At 40.7% G+C, this 22204-nt stretch overlaps 1 protein-coding gene across 8 annotated transcripts in view; it reads left to right on the top strand.

Moving 5' to 3' along the window:
- Positions 1–22204, top strand: part of scn8ab (sodium channel, voltage gated, type VIII, alpha subunit b) — a 57139-nt gene that overhangs the window by 17795 nt on the left and 17140 nt on the right. For 2 of the 8 annotated variants that reach the window (XM_039797374.1, XM_039797375.1), the window contains exons 5-20: positions 21–149; positions 2594–2685; positions 6369–6590; positions 6718–6781; positions 7313–7454; positions 8368–8574; positions 8660–8941; positions 12384–12740; positions 14059–14191; positions 16736–16974; positions 18356–18529; positions 18899–19255; positions 19387–19560; positions 19722–20018; positions 21546–21663; positions 21850–22004. In XM_039797374.1, the coding sequence (XP_039653308.1) occupies positions 21–149; positions 2594–2685; positions 6369–6590; positions 6718–6781; positions 7313–7454; positions 8368–8574; positions 8660–8941; positions 12384–12740; positions 14059–14191; positions 16736–16974; positions 18356–18529; positions 18899–19255; positions 19387–19560; positions 19722–20018; positions 21546–21663; positions 21850–22004 (3142 nt within the window). Of the gene's footprint in view, positions 1–20; positions 150–2223; positions 2316–2593; positions 2686–6368; positions 6591–6717; positions 6782–7312; positions 7455–8367; positions 8575–8659; positions 8942–12383; positions 12741–14058; positions 14192–16735; positions 16975–18355; positions 18530–18898; positions 19256–19386; positions 19561–19721; positions 20019–21545; positions 21664–21849; positions 22005–22204 lie in introns of all 8 variants that reach the window. The other 6 variants (XM_039797380.1, XM_039797378.1, XM_039797377.1 and 3 more) reach the window with 6 other exon arrangements.

Raw genomic sequence — 22204 nt, 5'->3', positions numbered from 1 at the left:
CTTCTTTCTTTTTTTTCAAGGTATACCTTCACAGGTATCTATACGTTTGAATCACTCACAAAAATTGTTGCCCGAGGCTTCGCTATAGATGGGTTTACCTTTCTCAGAGACCCATGGAACTGGCTGGATTTCATGGTCATCTCAATGGCGTAAGTATTTTAACTCATGAGAATTTAAATAATTGGAAGCTACATATAACAATGGTCTAATGTAAAAAAGGAAAAAGCACCGCAATCAAAGCATACAACAAAAAACTGGATTTTAACATGACTAAAATATTAGCATTTTAGCACGTGGATAGGAGAAAGTTGCGAGACATGATTTCTTTATAAGACATACTTAGTTACAAGATAACAGCAAGTCTATCCCAAATGGCAACAGAACTTTCTTGCCGCAGACAGTCGGGCTACTTAAACACAGGTGTAACTATTCATATATGACGACTGCTTTCAATTCAGGCATGATAATACCAGGATAAAATTGCACATGGCTTATAAGACATTAAAGTTATTGGTGATGCCTGTGCTTTTACTTTCAATTGTCAAATGTTTTCTGTCAGAAATGTCTTGAGTCATTTAAAATGTTGGTGCAAAAATTTCTAATAAACATTTCAGTATTAGTTTTTGAAAATGTACTTACAGATTCCATTATTGTGTGGGCATCATAGACACACGTCCATTAAACGTTTAATCTTTTAACAACAAACTTCTGGTTTTAAAATGAACAATGTAATGGTTATCTAATATAATAATTAATTTAATAATATATTTAACCCTGATCCTACCATTATATTTAACATACGAGGACTACTGACTGGGGACCCCAAGAATAAACTACTGTAAAACAACCATCTTTGCAAAATGTTAACTTATTTCTTCTCAAAACATTATCAGATATGTAATTTATGTCATCCGAAGAAAAGAAACATCAGATGATGATTATTATTATTATTATTATTTTAGGAAAGTTACAGTTTATTTGCATAATCTGTAAAATAAAAAAATAGACACAGAGCACATGAGGAAATCTGTGCTGTCTCCTTCAAAATGACTGACAGAGTGCCCCTACCCCCTGATAGTGTGTGATACTTTAAATTAGGACCCATGGCAAACATTGTATCTATCTATTTTATTTTATGTATTGAAATTGCATGGGCTGTAATTGGGTGCTTTTGACTGGGATCCCCTAGAACCCCAATACATTGGTATTAAAAAAAAAAAGCTCTAATCAAAACAAAAACCGAAAATGATATAAAGTATTTGAAAACAAGTTGATTGACAAAGTCATGAACAATTGGAATAATAAAATAAAACACGTGAGATAAAAAGTATACCTCTGGGATCTGCCTGTACCCCTGATGAGGGTTGAAGATGGACAGAGATAGTACTCCCCAATCTAAAAGCTGCTGTGGGCAACTTTGGAGAAACAATGAAGAATCAGTAAGAACAAAAACCTGAAAAACTAATTTTGGTGAACACATTTAGCCATTGCAACAACAAACACACACTGTGATGTTGCAACTTTCTCTTTAAGCTTTACTCTAGAGTAGAGGGCAAACACCTTTATAAATGTCATACTTTTTACACTTGGCGTAACGTTTTGAGCACAGTAGTTACTATTAAACCTATAACCCCCAAACATTTGATATATATATATATATACATACATACATATACACACAGAGAGAGAGAGAGAGAGAGAGAGAGAGAGAGAGAGAGAGAGAGAGAGAGAGAGAGAGAGAGAGAGAGAGAGAGATTACCACAGTTGCAAAGCTGTAGTTACCCAATACTCTGAGTTTGGGTCTTACCAAACTTATCATCCAAAATGATTTCAGGGCCAGTATTTTGGTTCACATCACCTCCACTGTGGACATAGATTTGTTTCCTTGCTGCTTCTAAAGACTAGACTAACTTCTGCTTGTGTGATTGACAAGCAGTAGGCATGCTCTCCTGCTTGGTTATTAAGACTTGCAGTGGCTGAAAACTGTTCTTTAGACATTTTTTTGTGTGTGTTTCTAAATAATTTGTGCTCGGATATAAGATGGATTTAGCTAAATATTGCGAAACAGGTTCTAAAGACCATTGCCCACAGCACCTTCAATCAACATCAGCCCATCATACCATATTGATAATGCTTATTAAACTATTGTGTAACAATCTAATGTTTTTTTTTTTCCTGTGTTTGGGATGGCTGCTGAATAATTGTATCTGATCCACCTTGCAGGTATATAACAGAGTTTGTAAACCTAGGCAATGTGTCAGCTCTGCGTACGTTCAGGGTTCTGAGGGCTTTGAAAACAATTTCAGTTATCCCAGGTAAGACAGTCCAGGTGTTTGTTTGCGGGTGGGCGAGTCACGGGGTTGATGTTAGGTGTGGTTTTGTTTCAGTCCCTCTCCTCTTCTTCCTTCGTTCTCTTCCCACTGGTCGGACAGGCGTTCTCTCTCTCACCGTGGTGTCCCCTCCTGGTCTTCGATGGTGGTGCTGGTGTCGTGCTCTTGCGCGTACATGCGTGTGTGCGTGCGTGCGTGTGTTGTTATCGTGTGTGTTGTGTGTCATGGGGTTCTGTTCTGTGTGTCATCCTACCTTGTTACAGATATATAACAGAGTTTGTGGACCTTGGGAATGTCTCGGCGCTGAGAACGTTCAGGGTTCTCCGAGCATTGAAAACAATTTCTGTCATTCCAGGTGAGACTCCCATTTAAACACTAAGGCTGAGCTTACGTTATCTATTATCTATTACCTGTCTTTATTTCTATTACTTTATTTTTTTTAAAGAGGATGTTTTAGAATTCTTCATTTTTTTTGTTTTACTTGTTTTACTCTTTTTACTTCTTTTTTTTTTTTTTTTTTTACAATCAAAAATGGTAGCAATACATTTTTGATAGGCTTAGCAGTCTACTGGCAGTCTTGTTGGCTCACATGTCCCATGTGGACAGCTGGGCTTATGTAGCACATCACAATATACTAACACCTATCTGTCTTGTATATTTCTACCTCAAGTTAAATAGAAATTAATAATATAGTGGAAGAGTTTAGATATTGTTTCCAATGAGTTGACTTTCAGGATGTCAGTATGAGGGGTTAGATGAACAAACTAATTCGGGGGAAAAACATGATCCTGAGTAGTTTAAATCTGTCATCTCTTTGCACATCTGGTTTATTTTTAGTTTTATTTCATACCTTGATCCAAATTTTCACAATCTATGACACTGACTAAAGACTATTTGATTCGCTAAGACTGCCAAGCCTAATTTGACAACACATCAGCGCTGCATGAAGCTTTGAGACACATGCTTTTACGAGTTTGGCTTTAAGGGGCTTTTCTTTTGGATTTTGTTATCTCTTAGTTATAGGACTTATTTGATTGAGGCTTCAGATTTTTTTTTTTTTATTTCCTTTGAAGATCTTTGTCCATCCTGGGAGTGAAAGGGGAATAAAAATAATAAATAAATATCATAAATAAGCAAAATCCATGTACATATATGTGTCCGATTCAATGGGATTTATTTTCCTCCGCAGTAAGACAAGTTTATACATTTGCTTATACATGATGTCCACTAAAAATGCTTGTAAAATAATATGACACTGAAGTTACTGTATTTTAGAAGATGCACATATACTGTACATGCACACACACACACACACACACTCAGTACAGTACAATAGACTCAGCCTCCAGCACGTAGAACTCAGTTGTGCTCTGGGCTAAAGCAGCCTGAGGGCTCGCCCAGCACTGCAAGAGTGGGAGAAAGAGGGGCCTGGGATGGCAACGGTTCTTCGGTTAAGGCAAGGTCCCCATCACGGTTTTTAGACAGGTGATGACACCTAGTCAATTCCTTCAGCCTTGGCGTTTAAATGACCTGCATGCCACCTCTCATTGCCCATTCCCCCCCCCACCCCCCCACCCCCAGCCACCAACTCTTCCTCGCCTGTCCTTTCTTTCTCCTCTTCACTTCCTGCTTCCTTGACTGAGCCTGATTCTGTGCGCTGTTTGTGGTGCTGCTGCGTTCAGTTGATTTGTTGGATGCAGTATAACAATTAACTGCAGCTAGTCAGGAATGTTCCCATAGATGGACACAAGTAGTTAAGGAAAATATAGATCCAGATAAAGATCCTAAATCCAGTTGTAGTGCTGTCTGTTCTTCCTCAGTGGAAAATGCATCACACAGCCTGTCTATAGAACACTTACATGGGGTCGTTACCGCTAAAGTGTGAAAATGAAAATGTGTCTTTCTGATGGAAACATCCCATACAGCTGCAGTGTTTGTTGTGGTGTTATGTGTTTTATGAAGAAAAAAAAACTGAATATGACCTCTATATCTGAGATCTGTTACATACTAGATAGTCATGTCTTTGATTTTATTGAATGTTTTTAGAGGTATTTCTTTTTTTGATAACCATAGCTAGGAATCTGCACTAAAAACATCAATCCACCGAAAGTTTAAATTTGAGAGAGAATGCAAAAGTAGTGACATAATACGCACATCTGCTCAGATGATAACAAGCTGCCAGTTAGAGTTTGGATAACATTTCTTACTGAGTTTTAATAGAGAATCTATACACAGTGTTATTCCCAAACAGGCTACTTTTTATAGTAGACTTTTGTTAGGAAATTAGGTTTTTCTAAAATACAATGCTCAGATGTTTGTAGTTGGGACATAAAGTGCTCTAGGCACAAGTGTTTTGTGTTTTTAATGCTTCTGAAAACTTGGCAGATTTAAGCTGATTTTCTATAACATTAAATAGTCATGACAAAATAAGTATAAATCAAATTTTAAGATAGGAAAAAAAACATCCTTAGGTATAATTTATTAAGAGAGTTCAACAGTGTGGTTTGATCACCTTTGATTGACAGTGGCCCTGCAACATGTCATCAGATTCCGATAACAAATGTTAGTAAAAACTGATTGGTGCTTAAAGAAAGTGCTGATAAGTGTGTTGCAAATAAGCATTTCAGCCTGTAATGATACTGAAAACGGCCAAGTGGTGCTTTAAAAGGAAGTAAGTGAGAAGAAAGTAGAAAAACAGTAGAAAAGTGAGTGGAATTTTGTAGGTTCTAAAAGCCACTAATAATCCACATATCCTATTGACCCTTTTAAATAAATTAATATACTTTATTTGTATTCACAGGGAGATTCTTGACTTTCTAATGACACAAACATACAGCCACATTTCTTAAATTATATCACACTGCTTATTAAAACTTTAAAACAGATGACATCCAGTTACATGATATGGATCTGAATTAGGTAGTACTCATAATAAGTAATAGTAGCCTGAAGCCTATCAAAATGAGCAAGAAAAGAAACAAGCAAGAGACAAATTAGCACAGGAAATGAGACAGGGTTTCTCCTCCCAGGAGACGTGGAGATGCAGGACAATATGTTTTTCTACCTTTGAACTGAAGAGTTGTGCCAGCAGATAATGACTGGACCTACATTTTTGTAATTACCTTATGGGAATACCTGTGTCATTACAGCACTATGCTTACATTATTTATGTTTGGATATCAGAGAATTACAATTTCTGCGCTGAATATCTTTCACACCCAAACTTGGTTCTCAGCTTTCTTCTCTGAACTCACTGCTGTAGTACATTATGTAGCAATTAAACAATTCTGTAGCAATTACCTTGTTACACTTAATAATGTGATATACTTATTATTACATTTATACATGATTTAAGTCCTCAGATATCTTGACTGAGTGCAAGAAAATCCTCAGGTAAAGCTACAAAATAAAGAGCTACTTTTAACAGTTGAACAATAAACTTCTCATCCCTGTGGATACCGCAACCATTTTACTTACTATAATTGTATTTTTTTTGCATATCAGCAAATATGACCATATCTGTTACATCATTTTAGGCTGAACTACAGATTTCCATCTAGGCAGGAATGACTGTAAGAACACCAACAAGCACTGTCTACACACTGGTTTTATACTCCGAATGAACAGGAGTCCATTTCTGGTGTTGAGGCTTGGCAATGTGGGCGTAGGTGCTTGAGAAATAATTTTGATGCCTGCCAAGGTTAGATTTATGTAAGAGGCTGCCCAGCACAGGGTTAAATACAGGATTAGATATCAGTTACCTAACTTAACTTTTTCCGTGCTTGACTGCAGTCAGCTCTGAATTGCAGCTATAAAACCAAACTCAGCGTGTGCACTCTTGCAGTGCCAGAATTTGCAATTCTTTTTATTTGTGTCTATCTATGTGTTTGTGTCTGTGTGTGTGTGTGTGTGCATTTGAATTTGTATGCTGGTGTGTGTGTATGTGAGTTTGTCTGTTTTCATGTATGTGCATTTGTGCACATTTGTGTTTGTGGCTGTGTGTGTGTGTGTGTGTGTTCATTGTATATTAATTGACAGGCCTGAAGACCATTGTGGGTGCTCTGATCCAGTCTGTGAAGAAGCTGTCGGATGTGATGATCCTGACCGTCTTCTGTCTCAGCGTCTTTGCTCTAATTGGACTGCAGCTCTTTATGGGGAACCTAAGGCAGAAGTGTGTAATCTGGCCAATCAACATGACTGAGCAGTACCTGGCAAATGGCAGCAGGGGCTTTGACTGGAAGGAATACATCATGAATGACTGTGAGTGGTTACATTGGCACTTGATTAAGTTGGGCATGATTATGGTACATTAATGGGACTTAACAAAAAGTGTGTGCATCCTGGTAACTTTCTTTTTCCTTTGTATTTCTGTGTTTCTTTTTTATAGCTAATTTCTACTTCCTTCCTGGTCAGCTTGATGCTCTGCTATGTGGAAATAGTTCTGACTCAGGGTAAGTTAGTGCTTCACTCACTAAATGCATGCCTCCATATTCAATGTGCAATGTTGTCAGCAGCTGTCTTACATTTTTCTGTTGTTCTCTCGCACATCTTGTGTTTGACACATCATCAGTAATCTAACAGGGCCCTCGCGCCTCCTCAAGCAACTTTTTTTGGCCTGATGGGTCTTCAGGCCACATAGGTTTTTGCACACCAAATGCTAATGTTATTAGCATTTAACCAATAAATTGTCTAAGCAGTCAAACATGTATTCATAATTCATGAGTCAGACTTGCTTATGTCATAAAATATTTAGGGTAATTATATCAATATCCTTCTCCTAACCGTGTACATGAAAGCATGCATGCACAAGCAAAAAAAAAAAAAAAACTTATCAAGACTTTTTTTCAGGCCCATTTTCAGGGTCATGTTGTATCTTGGACTGTCAGTGGTGACTGTATCTATATTTCCAACTGTGTTGATGCTGAAGTGGCACATTACAGTCATTTGTTAAGTTACAATTTTTGTCTTCCTGTGTGTTTTAGACGATGTCCAGAGGGCTTTATGTGTATGAAAGCCGGAAGGAACCCAAACTATGGTTACACCAGCTTTGACAGCTTTGGATGGGCTTTCCTCACCCTTTTTCGCCTCATGACCCAAGACTTCTGGGAAAATCTCTACATGCTGGTAAAGCAATGTTTTCCTAAATTATTCTGTCTGTCATCCTTAGTCTCAAATTGACACATTCATGTTCAAAGGAAGCAAAAAAGCAGGACTGCATATTTTGTCACAATATGATCTATGAAGTCTTTGACCCTTCTTGCACCTGCTTGAGAGACCTATATTAAAGCCTCTCTAGTCCTACCCAGAGGGGAAAAACACCCCATAAGCAGTACTAATGCTTTTGTCCTTACTTCATCATAAAAACATCATCCTAATACCTGAATGAATCAGCAAAGGTGTCTCTCAGCAGCTCTCCCCCATCAGTTCATTTGCCCTGAATAAAAAAGGAAGGTGATCAGCTGATCAGAACTACTGTGACTAGCCGCTATAATTGTGTTTGTCTTTCATGCAGGAAAAGAATAATTTTGTTATTTGCATTTGTAATAAAGGAATGAATAAAATTGGATTGTTTTTGTTAAATGACCTTTAGAACAGTCATGTTATTTGCCAATATGTTTAAGAGACCACTGAACCAGTATTACATCTCTGCCTTTTTAGTGCTATAACATGCACAGATAGCGTCAATATTAAACTGCACTGCCATGACCCTTCACTAGTTTTCCTTTCCTCTTCCTCCTCCAGGCAGCCATAATAGATTCACTTCATTTGGCAAATCACTGTTGGCCAGTCACTGTGTGTGTGTGTGTGTGTGTGTGTGTGTGTGTGTGTGTGTGTGTGTGTGTGTGTGTGTGTGTGTGTGTGTGTGTGTGTGTGTGTCTAAAACTGGGAATTCCTGCACTCTGATTCGTCCTGTGTGGAGGTTTAACTGAAGAAAGCATTGGACCAGATATATTTTATTAATCTGACAATATGTCTGTAATTTCCATGTTAAATAATTCTAAATCTCTGATTTGCTCTCTGCTTTATCTGTGTGTAGACTCTGCGAGCTGCAGGGAAAACATACATGATCTTCTTTGTGCTGGTCATCTTTGTGGGCTCTTTCTACCTGGTGAATCTCATCTTGGCTGTGGTGGCCATGGCTTATGAGGAGCAGAACCAGGCCACTATTGAGGAGGCGGAGCAGAAAGAGGCAGAATTCAAGGCCATGCTGGAACAGCTTAAGAGGCAGCAGGATGAAACACAGGTTGGTCTTACTTTCGCCAACGCACATACACCTTTACCTGTTTTTCATAGTTTATAGTTATCATGTGTCTTTTTTTTCTTCTCAGGCTGCTGCCATGGCGACATCTGCAGGCACGGTGTCAGAGGCTGCGTTAGAGGATGAAGGAGGAGGGCACTTGTCCCGCAGCTCCTCTGAGGTGTCCAAGCTGAGCTCCAAGAGTGCCAAAGAGCGTCGCAATCGCAAGAAGAAATGGCGTCAGAAAGAGCAGGAGAAAGAGAAGGGAGACAGTGAGAAGGTTGTTAAGTCTGAGTCAGACGATGGCAGCAAGAAAAGCACCATTCGTTTCCCAGGAAGCCGGCTGGGGAGGAAGACATCCATTATGAACCAGGTAAAGATAGCAAGAAAAACTATGCAGTAAAGGCAGACTGCTGTTTGACTTATGCAGATACATCTACTGATGCTCCTGAACACATTTTTACTGATGTTGAAAGAATTATTGGGTGTTTTGGGTCTTTCAGCAATACCTTCCCCATGTGACACAGCTGAGGTAGTTTGGCCTCAGCTTGTCCTCCTAATTCCTAATGGCATCTTGAGGCTCTTTCTGCTGCTTCTGTGGTATTGCTCTCTTAATGATTAGTGTGTTGTAAGGTCTAGGCAGAGATCGGGCCACAAAGCCCCTGCATCCAACTTCAAAAGGCAGACCTTGCTCTCCACCAACTTTGCCTGTACTTGTTGAGCAGTTCAATATCTGGTCTCAGAGTGGTCGCAATATGCTGATAGAACTTCCGCTACCTCCACAGGTCTACAAACAGCTTCCAGTCCAGGCCAGGATTCTGGTGGTATTTTTCTTAGCAGATATTGGCTGTTTTGCGGCTTTGATGATGGCTTGGGCAATGACCTTCAAGATCTGGTCATGGTGGTCATGATGCCAGCGGTATTGTTACTCTGCCAGGGCTCTGGAGCAGCAGCTCAAGATCTGTTCTAGGGTTCCCCTTTCTATGCACAGTGGGCATGCTGGTAACTCTGCTTTGCCCCATGTGTGGATTTTTGATTGATTAGAAATCACATCAGACACTGCCTGGACAAAAAAACTTGATACGGGGCGCCTGGGTAGCTCACCTGGTTGAGCCGGGCGCCCATATGCAGAGACTCAGTCCGACCTGTGGCCATTTGCTGCATGTCTTCCCCCTCTCTCCCTCCTTTCCTATCTACAGCTGTCCTGCCTATAACCAAAACAATATAAAAAATAAAACTTGATACAGTGGGGTTTGGCCTTCCACAGCTTAACTCAGGTCACCTTCCTCTCCAGAGCATTATTCCATCTTGACCAGGCCATGTTGTTTCATTGCCACTATTCTGCAGGTTCTCTCTCCCTCCACTGCTGCCCTCTCCTCCCCCTGGACTAAAGATGCTTCCCTGTTGTTGACATTGGAGGTTGGGAAGGATCCAAGTCTGGCTCTGCTTTGGGTAACCACTCTTACCAGCCTTGATTCTGCTGGCTGGACCACCTTCTCTACTTGACACTTTCTTCCAGTCTTCACTCCTGGTACTGCTGTGGTTCTCTGGTCCTTGTCACCATGAATTCCTCATTCAGAGATCTGAGTGGTAGCTGCAGCTTGTTGCTTTGCCTGTAGACTGCAACACTGCTCTGACTTCAAGATAGCTCTCCAAGGCTTTAGTGGTTTAGTTTGACACTTTGCACACCAGGAGTTGCCACATGATTCTAGACAGAATTCCTTGTTGGTACAGCCACGGATTGATCAGTCCATAGATTGTTAGCTAGCTCTCTGGTTCGGATGGATGTTGGATCCCTCAGAGTGCTGTCAGACACCTTGTCTATGCATTTCACTGGCTTCTCTGTGCTGGTTGCAACCACGGTGCCTGCGATGGTGAAGAACGTCAGCCTTGTCTTTCTTCAGCACCAGAGATCTAGACTTGGCTGGTTTGAATGTCACCTGGGCCCATCTTATTAGCTTCTCAAATCCCTGCAGAATCCATCGACAGCCTAGTATGAGATGTGTTTTGAATGTCAGGTCCTTCATAAGAGCCTTTATTGGTTGTTGGGCCTTCCGCTGACTTTGCAATCATGTTCATCGCCAGAGAAAACAAGATGACAGAGATATGTGTTGTGGTCCTCCTGCTCCTGCCAGAAACTTCATTCTTGTCTGGTGGATCTTTATTACCTTGCTTGGCAGCTGGATTCTTGCGATTTCACGAGACCAGACGAGAATTGCGGGATCACATATCACCCGGAAATATATCTTGTCAGGCTTCAAGTAAAGGCCCTGACACACCAAGCCGATGGCCAGGAACTAGTGCCAACGAAGGCCGACTGTGGCGTTGACTCACACTCCCACATCGCCTTTGTCTTGGCCAAAAATTAGCACTGTAAAACACCGCAGAGACTACAGCCGACAGCCAAGCATCCAGTACGTTCTGCGCCTGCATGAGAGGAAATAACTCTCCATACCAGCAGGAGGCGGTAATCTATTCCTCATTCAACAAGGGAAACCTGACACAAAAGTTGCTGTGATACCAGTCTATATCCACGACGTTCCACTTGGCCGACCGTGGCCAAAAAAAGGCAGACAAAGGACGACGCATGGTGACCGTGCGGGACACACCGCACAAACTAGGGCGACGGTCGCTCACTGTTGGCCCTACTTGGTCCAACAGCATCAAGGCCCTGACCGTCAGGGCCTTAATGCTGTTTGTGTCCAATTATATAATGGTTGTCAACCAGTCTTTCCTGGTCACCACTACTCTGGCTCAATCAAGATACATTGCTGGGATAAAGCCTGACGCGCCAGATGCGGAGGCGTTTTCTATGCTCTGGCTAGAGATTGCGCTGCACCTTGCTGTCCAACTGCCTTGCTTACACTCACTGACCAGTCCCTCGTCCTACGCCAGTTTACTCTCAAATGCTTTGTACAAACGATCTTTCCAGCAGTTCCAGTAAGATGATTTGACTGCTTAAGACTAGGGAACAATGGCACACAAAGGAACTTAAAAAAGTTAATTTTTGTATGTTGCCTGCCCCAGTGTCATAATTATTTGCTGAACTTTGGAGACAAGTTATGTGATAAAAACAGCTTTCATTGAATGCTTTCTGTGGAACCAAATAGGACAAAACTAAACTGCATAGTAATATTGCGCGTGAGCATAGAACAAAACAACTATGCTCCAGATCAAAACATCTCCAAGGCATGCATGTAATTGTGTCCTCTTCTTTCATTTATGATTTAACTATATGCTAAGCCTAAACAAGGAGAACATCTTCTCAATTGTTTGTCTTATAGATCATGGTCAGTTTATTGGTTGAATTGTGTAGTGTTCCCACAAGTATAATTACTGGAGTCTTGTGGTCATCTTTACAGAACAAAGAGAAAAATAGCAAGGAAAAGACAATAAATTTATGAAAGCATCTGAACTATAATTTTGCATAATTTCATTCCCACCTTATATCACATTAATGCGGTTATCATGTTATAACAATAATTGAGCATGATTAAGACAAAAGCTATTCATTCTTCTTTATTATTGTTGTGTCACTCATTTTGTGATAAACACCTGGTTAAGTACAAGGAAACTCCTGTAATATCCTTGGTATCTGTATGTAACATTAAAGCCAGTAATATATTTGGTGTGCCTGTATCCTTTATTTTCTTTTTATTTAGATCTGTCCTCTGGTTTATTTATTGTTAACTACAGTATGTGCCCCACTTACCCTCTTAACCTTGTCTGTCCCCTTTATTTATACATTGAGTAACTCCTGCTGTTTTTAATAACTCCTCAACTCTTCCCCTCTGTATCTGTCTCTCCCTCTTCAGTCACTACTCAGCATCCCAGGTTCTCCCTTCATGTCGCGCCACAACAGCCGCAGCAGCATCTTCAGCTTCAAAGGCCGTTCCAAGGACATGGGCTCAGAAAACGAGTTTGCCGACGATGAGCACAGTACAGTAGAGGAGAGCGAAGACCGCCGAGGCTCCCTGTTTATCCCTTACCGCCGCAACAGCTACAGTGGCTACAGCCAAGGCTCATCACGCATCCACCCGCTGGCACCCCACTCTGGAGGGAAGAGGAACAGCACAGTGGACTGCAATGGCGTGGTGTCTCTCACCGGCCCTGGGCCCGGCAGACGGCTTCTGCCTGAGGTGAAAATAGATAAGGCAGCCACTGATGACAGTGTAAGGACGTCCATGGGACACCAATACAGTTTAGGCATGATGGTGGTGGCCCTGGCCTCTGCAGCTTCACAACCTTTTTCCCTTGGCTCTTGATCGTATTTTCCCTAAACTCAGTAGATCCTTTTTCCTCCCCTGAATATCTAGATTCTGTTATTGTTTCATTTTATGCTGACATTTAGATTTCCCACTCTGATCTAATGCCCTTTTTTCTGCTGCACCTTTTTTAACAGCTCCAAAAGGCACTAACCAGCTGAAACAATATCCACGACCTCAATGCCTTACCAGCATCATGATGATCATTTCATTGATTAATATCTAACAATAATGCAACATGATATCAGCCTCCCGTAGTTATCCTAACAATTCTTTCACCAAACCTAAGCATATACAGTCATTGTCATTCATTAAAAACAAAACTATCAAAACATTTTACAGGAAGAAAAAAACAACTTCTGCTTCTTTCATTCTTAGGGGCTTTCCACGTCCATGCCCACACTGTTTTTTAGTCCTGCTTTTATTTACCCCTCTATTTCTTTCTTTCTTTCACTGTCTTTCTGCCTCCCTCTCTTTCCTTCTTGTAATCATTCCTGAGCAACTCGATGGACGCAAGATCAAATCAGAAACTTTTTTCTATAATAATAATAATAATAATAATAATAATAATCATTCCAGCTATCATGGTGGACTCCTCTTTTATTCTCAATCTACCTGCTTTCACATTTTTTCTTTTCTTAAAATGTAGCATGGTGTAGCAGCAAATTATGTCTTGAATTCCCCCCTGTTCTTGACATGCATGTCATTGCATGCAGTTTAATGTTGGTTACTTAGGGTTGTAGCTATGTTATGTACAGTAAGCGATGAATGGTTTGGAAACTGTACGGTAAATTCTCAAATAAAAGCCAGTACATCAATAATGGTTGCTTACTAAAATGTAATGCATAGAAAGCAGGGGAAATAACATATAAAGTCCTATTTCAAATAATAGTTTTGTTGCATTAAAGTCCTAGTTCTCTCCTTAGTTGTGGTGAATTAAGGCAACTATTTGAGAATTGACAGTATGAATTTAAAGTGTGTTGTATGATATGTTCCAGGAAATGCTTAAAATGAACAAATCAGGTATTTTGGGGAATCATACATTGTAAAAAAGATTTAATGATCTCAAGTGAAAAACTGCATTCATCACATTAGTGCTTTTTCATCTTCTGGGCAGACCTATGGCATAATTCATCGTTTAGATAGCTTAAGAGCATGAGTTTTAATATGTAATGTTTGTTGGTATACTACCTCTCACTGACATTGTGTCTTTCTCTGAGTACAGACTACTGACGTGGAGATTAAGAAGAAGCACTCTGGCTCTCTCATGGTATCTGTGGATCAGCTCAACTCCTCCTTCAAAGGAAAGGACCGTGCCAACAGTCAGATGAGCGTAGTCACCAACACACTCTTAGAGGGTACAGACACTGAACATTTTTCCTTTGACCTTTTGAATTTAGACCATGTACCAAAATATGATTTGTATTATTCAGACTAAAACATTTAATGAGCCTTGCATTTACACCTGTAGTTAAATATGTGTTATTGTTATACATATACATACTGTCTACTCACAAACATTTGTGGGTAAGAAATGTATGAGTTGCATTTCGTTTTCACCTAAATGAGATATGATACCAGTTCAAGCCAGCTGTGGTCTAAATGTTGCACTAGATACTGTTTTCAATTAAACCTCATATTGACATTTTCCTGATGCAGACAAGGCATCCAGATACACATGGTGTCTGTTACCTACCAGGAAGTTTATGGAAGACACAATAAAATTGAAAAAGAAACATTTTACTTGGGTGACATAAGGCTCATTTATACTCATCGGTAGATACGTATATGAATTATGAATTCCCCCTCTTAGTCGATTAGTCGACAGTGAAGAGGAATAAAATAAGATCTGAAACCTCAGGCCCCAGATTCTGATTCCAATTGCCTTACACTCTAAACTCTAAACTATCCCTCTTAAGCATATTTTGATGATCACTTAACCAGTCGACTGAAATAAATTACTGAGACGATAGAATAAAGTCAACACTTCTTTAGTAACAGCACTTTAAAATATATACAAATACACATGTAGGCCTACATGCGGGCTACACAACTGACACCTCCTCGTGCCTCCCAGTTATGCGCAAATGCTGAACAGTTCAGTCCCTATTTATTCCCTCTGGGCGTTGTCCTCCTCTGCGTCTTCAGAATGGGTGGGGTTTGCTCCATGAACCCCAGAAAAGCAGGAAGGTTGTGAAGAATGAAACAGGAACCCCCTTATCATGTCTTCTTCCTCTCCTCCACTGTCTTCGTGACTTGGCATAAACACATACATATGGGCTATGTCCTGATTAGATAATCAATGGTGCTCTGTGCAATATGTGCATAAACTGGATTAGACAATTACCCTTACTGTTACCACATGATGAGCTGGTATTGACAGGTTACATCAGTATGGGACAGTGGAAAAGTACAAAATACCGACAGGATGAGAGTCATCGGTTGTGAAACAACTGTTATGAGTGTGGTCATGTGAGAAGTCATGTAAGCATTACATGACTTATAGGTACGCTCCAAGTCAAAGTAATATCCCTAAAGGTGTGTTAGACCTGTGTGTGAGTGTTCAAACATGTCAGTTTTCATCAATTCAAGCCTGAAAGATGAAAGATTTTCCTCACTTCAACAGATAGATAGTTTTGGTCTTAGTTGACTAAGCCCTAATATGGACGGAGCCTTCTGTCCATATTAGGGAGGGTGCGTACTTTGCGTTCATATCGTCCATATTTCTGCATGTTTTCTGAAGGCTTAGGAATACAGGCAAAACAGAATCGTACCACTGGAAACCGCAGGGGCAATGTAACCAATGTAGCCAGTGGTTCAAGCGAGACACAACTATATAACACAAAGAAGAAATGTAAAATAAAATGGTGGAGCTATGCGAGTTAGTAATTTAACATCTATACTTACTTCGCTGGGCACAGGGACAAACGGTTGCTATAGAACAGCTGGGAGGAGATTGGACGGGAATTAAATGTGAGTTGGCCCGGTAGCGGAGGAAAAGTGAAGGTCTGTCTAAGACCAATTGTTGAGCCCCCTCTTGTGAATGCAACGCTTAAAGGAACACGCCGACTTATTGGGAATTTAGCTTATTCACCGTAACCCCCAGAGTTAGACAGGTCCATACATACCCGTCTCATCTCAGTGCGTGCTGTAAGGCTGTCTGACGCCGCCAGTGGCATCAGACCAGCACAGAACATGCAGGTGAATGGTTCCAGTAATCCTACTGCTCCGAATTGTGACAAAAGTGACAAAATAACGGCAACATGTTCCTATTTACATGTTGTGATTTGTAAAGCGTGTACAAAAAACATCGTAACATGAGACACAGCCGTCTTCTAACCGTAAACAAACCGGGAACTATATTCTCAGACAGGTTGTTGCAAAGCAAATCATTCCGCCCAAGTACTATATTCTTCCGCCTGAGAATATAGTTCCCGGTTTGTTTACGGTTAGAAGATGGCTGTGTCTCATGTTATTTTGTTTTTTGTACACGCTGTCACTCTACAAATAACAACATGTAAATAGGAACATGTTGGCGTTATTTAGTCACTTATTTGAAGCAGTAGGCTAGTTGGAACCATTCACCTGCAGGATCTGTGCTAGGCTAAGCTAATGCTGGAGCCATCAGACAGCATTACAGCACGCACAGAGATGAGAAAGGTATGTATGGACTTGTCTTACTCTGGGGGTTACGGTGAATAAGCTAAAGTCCCAATAAGTCATCGTGTTCCTTTAACAACCATGCCAATGTAATGAATACATGAAAGTATGTGGGCAGTAATGGTTACATTGTTTGAAATGGACATGTTTTTTGTCGTATGTAAAGAGAGAGTAAATGACACTGTTTTTTTGTTTGTTTTTTTACCCTTTTTCGTTTCTGTCTTCTTCATCTCTTCCTGCAGAGTTGGAGGAGTCTCAGAGGAAGTGTCCTCCCTGTTGGTACAAGTTTGCCAACATCTTCCTCATCTGGGAGTGCTTTCCTTTGTGGCTGAAGATTAAGCACATTACCTACTTGATTGTCATGGATCCATTTGTTGACCTGGCCATCACCATCTGTATTGTCCTCAACACCCTCTTCATGGCCATGGAGCACTACCCCATGACTGAGGAATTTGAGGGGGTCCTTTCTGTTGGTAACCTGGTGAGAAACTGCAGTTCTTCTTTTGTTCTTTTTTGTACCACTGCCATTTGTCTTTGTAACAGTTTAAGCCTGCATGAACCTCATTATCTTTCTCAGGAGTTACAGAAGCATTGCAGGTTCAGTTTGCCACCTACATAACCTCAAACCAATACATCAATGCATCACTTGGTATGTGCACTTGAGAATACACACACAATAGTGTTTATAGGACCCCACTCAGGTCACTCACCTGCTTCCGTTGCATCATGCTTACCTCAACTTTACCAAACACACACACACACACACACACACACACACACACACACACACACACACACACACACACACACACACACACACACACACACACACACACACACACACACACACAAAAATAGCAGTCACCTATCGGTCCAGGACTCATTTGGCAGAGTACATATTAACCAAATGTACGGCAGGAATTTTGATTTGTTTGTGCTCTGCCCTTGCTGTCAGACATCTCCATAGCACAGCTGTCTGAGGGCAGCAGTATTGGCATGGTGTCAGTACTAAGACAGGAAATGAGGTCATAGGGATTGGAATGCTGTCAGGAGTGAAACAGGAACTGAAGTCAGAGAAATCAGCATGATGGTTGGTGCAGTATGAATCATTGGGTGTTCTCTGCAGCACAGAATGGGCACATGATTAGCTGTTGGGTGGATGATATGGGACAGGCTAAAATACTACAGCTCCTTACAAGTTTTGCTGAAACACGGTGCCACAGCTCTATGACTTTGCCCAGTCAGAAGAGTCCTTACTCAAAGCAAATCCCAATCCATTTTTAATCAGCACTACATCAAATCAAATGTAATGTAATCAAGTGAGTTTTTTGTTAGGCACTTAATTTTCTCTGAAGTCTTCTAGAATGAAGAAAGGATTTGAAATTTTTTTTTTTTAAGTTTGCCATTAATACCATTATGGCATTATTGTTGGAGCTTTTTACAGTAATTTGAATAATTAAAGATTTCTTACATTTTAAAGTCAGATTTTAAAATGTCACAGTCTAATGAAACAAAACTGCAATCATCTGTAACTGCTATAGTTTCTTTCTGGAAAGTGTATCTCCCAGTGTATCTTCAATGGTAACGTCATGCTGCATCAATATGGTAGGTGTAGCTCAAATGTCCAACAAATAAAGCGGTCATAAATCCCACTGAAATCCCATTGGTTTAAATTTAAGATTCATTGCTCACTGTGTACACCCTTATTATCCCGTTTCACCATGAAATACATCACAACATTTCATGGAACCTACTTATATTTGATTTTGTGGGGAAATTATAAATTCAGTCCCAAATTTATAGCGCAACTGTGATGTTCATTCTGTCATTAACTTTATGCGGTATTTTGTGTGGATCCACAGGTTTTCACAGGCATCTTTGCTGGGGAGATGTTTGCCAAGCTGATTGCCATGGATCCCTACTACTACTTCCAGGAAGGCTGGAACTGCTTTGATGGCTTCATTGTGACTCTGAGTTTAGTTGAGCTGGGACTGGCTGATGTGGAAGGTCTGTCAGTGCTCAGGTCATTCCGATTGGTAAGTGGAAGAGAGTACAGACAGGGATGTCAGCATTTGTTTATCTCTTCTGGTTGTACAGGCTGAAAGGATTAACTATACACATATTAATCTTTTAACTGTCACACTTTGCATAGAGCTGATTTCTCTTTATTATTATCATCATCATCATCAAACTTTTTCTCTTTAAAGCTCCAAATAAGGGCTGACTTTAAGTCTCGAAAGAGCTTTTATAACTAGTAAACCATCATTATTTTGTGTAAAACTGTTCAGTCAGTGACATTTTAAAATCAAATAAAAAACATGAGTCAGTTCAAATCCAACCACTTTTAGATCATTGTCCTAATATGAATAACTGTGGAATAATCCCGTGTCCTGTTTCTCTTGTAGTTAAGAGTGTTCAAACTAGCAAAATCGTGGCCTACCCTCAACATGCTGATCAAGATCATTGGTAACTCAGTGGGGGCTCTGGGTAATCTGACCCTGGTGCTGGCCATCATCGTCTTCATCTTTGCCGTGGTGGGCATGCAGCTGTTTGGCAAAAACTACAAGGACTGTGTGTGTAAGATCGCCCTGACCTGTGAACTGCCTCGCTGGCACATGCATGACTTCTTCCACTCCTTCCTGATTGTGTTCAGAGTGTTGTGTGGGGAGTGGATTGAAACCATGTGGGACTGCATGGAGGTGGCAGGACAGACCATGTGCCTCACCGTCTTCATGATGGTCATGGTCATCGGAAACCTGGTGGTAAGAAAAAACAAAGATAACATAGTGTAGATGCTATTGCATGATAGTAGCCCCGTTGTAGTTTTCCAGTTGTGAACCATCCATTTACTGTGAGGGCATGGGTTCCAGCTTTTATGGTGTTTGTTTCTGAGGTGCTGAACCTGTTCCTGGCCTTGCTGCTGAGCTCATTCAGTGCAGACAACCTCGCCGCCACAGATGACGATGGTGAACCCAACAACCTCCAGCTTGCGGTTGCCCGCATTAAGATAGGGATTGCCTGGTTCAAGGTTAACATGCGGATTGTAGTAGCCACAGTGCTGAAAAAGGTAACATATAATCAAACATCTATATACATGACCAATTTTTCGTTGTTGAATAACTTGAACTATACCTTTTTATATAAATTTGTATTTTAGTCAGAGTTCTATGATGGCATTCTTGTTTTCCACTAACCTTTTTTGTTTGTTCTATTTTCTCACTCTGCAAGCAGCCTATAGAGGATGAACAGAAGCCTCTGGATGAAATGTACGAGAAGAAGCTCAACTGCATTGCAAACCACACAGTGGACATCAACCGTGAACTGGACTATGCTAAAAATGGCAATGGCACCACCAGCGGGATTGGGAGCAGTGTGGGAAAGTATATGATTGACGAGGACTACATGTCTTTCATCCACAACCCCAACCTCACTGTCTGTGTTCCCATCGCTGTTGGCGAGTCAGACTTCGAAAACCTTAACACGGAAGACTTTAGCAGTGAATCGGATGTGGAGAACAGTAAAGATGTGAGTAGGAAGGACTGGTAAGAGTATGAGAAGGAGAGATGTTAGAGGGATGGCAGTGGTGATGCCCTTTACTGTAAGAGTGTAATGATAGTTTGGTTACATTATTACAGTTATGTTTACCTAAAGGTGACTTAATCATGATGTAACATAAGGTTTCAAGGGGATGTAATAAGTCGGAGTGCATGCGTGTGTGAATGTGTGTTTTTTGGGGTTTGTGCCCATGTGGCATCTTTTGATCCATTAGGCAGAACTGGTCTGAGCTGCCACACTGAAGACATTTAGTTCACTTGACATTTTAGAACATCCATTTAGACATGAGAGCTGTAACACTGAGCCTTAGTGCTGACCCAGCAGACCTGCAGGCAGTTCAGACGAGACAACAGACAGAGAAACATACTGTGTACTGTATAATATGAATGTGGGAGAAGGGTAAGCCAGACCCAAAGCTTGTAGAGAAGTCTGACACGTGGGTCACCTTGACCTGGTTTGTAGTAGGAAGAAAGATGATAATGCGGCAGCATCACTACTGTACCTGCACCAGGTTCATATTCCACAGGGCTCCCTCAACCAATCACACAAAAATCTTGTGTGGGAGGGAGTAGACACAGACTGAGCTGCTAACAGCCAATCAGAAAAGCATGGATCCATCTGGCTGTTTGGTAAACTAGAGAGAAATATAAAAGAGAGGGAGCAGAAGAGAGTGTGAATGTGGTCCTTTGCTGACGATTTAAGATTATAAAGTGCAGTATCAGCTTCTAGTGAATTGAATTGGCTGAGTGTGATTGTGCACAAGTGTGTGTATACTTAATTGCAATTTAGCTGCTGTTATGCTGGTGTTTCACTAGTTTGCCCTGCCTCACCTTGTCCTATTGTTGAGATATGACATGATTTATTGGTACAGGTGAACTTTATCAAGCCGTGGTTTTAATGCCTAAAAATAAAAGATTTCGCATTGCTCTTTACTATACCTAACATAAATCTGAAATTCATATTCAGAGCAATTCTTCTTCTACCATATTAGTAAAACCGTTATAGGCATCCAAAAATATACTACTTATAAATTGTATATACTGATTGTATTTTTCATCACAACAGATTTCTTTTTGGTGTATTGAACTGACTCGTTTGTTTGACTGTGCTTGTACAAGCATTTGTTTAATTCTTTCATCACAAATTAATGAATCCTTTCATCACTGAAGAATCTATATTCATGCATGTATAACAATGACCATCGTTGCCAGCGCAATCAATTGCGGGTCCAGTTTAATTACTTCCTTGTGAATCTGTTAATAACTCCAAAATAGGCAGTGGCAGGAGGAGGAGACCTAGCTGCACTACATGGCTACAACATGTATACCTCTTGCAATAAATCATGTCATGCATATAAACCCAAAGGGGCTTTATCGTAATGGCTGTTCTGGCACTGTGCCATGTCCATATGCTTTCAGCATCTCACTGCTGAGCCTGTAATGTTCAGAGAGAAAGTCAGAGGTTGAACTGATCTCTTTGGTCCTCTGTTTGTCCTAGCTGGATGACACCAGTTCATCTGAAGGCAGCACAATAGACATCAAGCCTGATGTGGAGGACGTTGCAGTGGTGGAGGTAGTGGAGGAGTATGTTGACCCAGAAGCCTGCTGGACAGATGGTAGGTGATATTTATTATCTGACTTTGTTGTAAATTACACCAATGACCAGACAGGAATTATTATGATTAACATTGTACGTACTATATTAATGGCATATGATATATTTTGCATTGTGTCCTTGGTAGTATTATGCATCTGTCGTTTCTGTGTATATCAGCAGTTGTGTTTTTTTTTTTGTCATACAGAGTGTGTGGCCAAATACAAGTGCTGTGATGTTCCCATCACTCACGGCTGGGGAAAACACTGGTGGTTCCTGAGGAAGACCTGCTACCTGATTGTAGAACACAACTGGTTTGAAACCCTCATCATCTTCATGATCCTGCTTAGCAGTGGAGCCCTGGTAAGAGCACACATGCACACACACGTGCACACACACACACGCACACACACACACACACACACACACACAGTATGGGTGTTCCCACTTTTTTACTCAGTGCTTTACAACATTATGATACATGTAGGAAATAACGTGAACAAAGAAGAAACATTCACAAAATAAATGAAACAAGAATGTGGCATTCATTTAAAGAAAGTGAA

Source organism: Perca fluviatilis, chromosome 4 (assembly GCF_010015445.1).
Source record: "Perca fluviatilis chromosome 4, GENO_Pfluv_1.0, whole genome shotgun sequence".
Taxonomy (NCBI): Eukaryota; Metazoa; Chordata; class Actinopteri; order Perciformes; family Percidae; genus Perca; species Perca fluviatilis.
The sequence above is the reverse complement of the archived record's forward strand: the minus strand, read 5'-3'. Positions and strand labels throughout refer to the sequence as shown.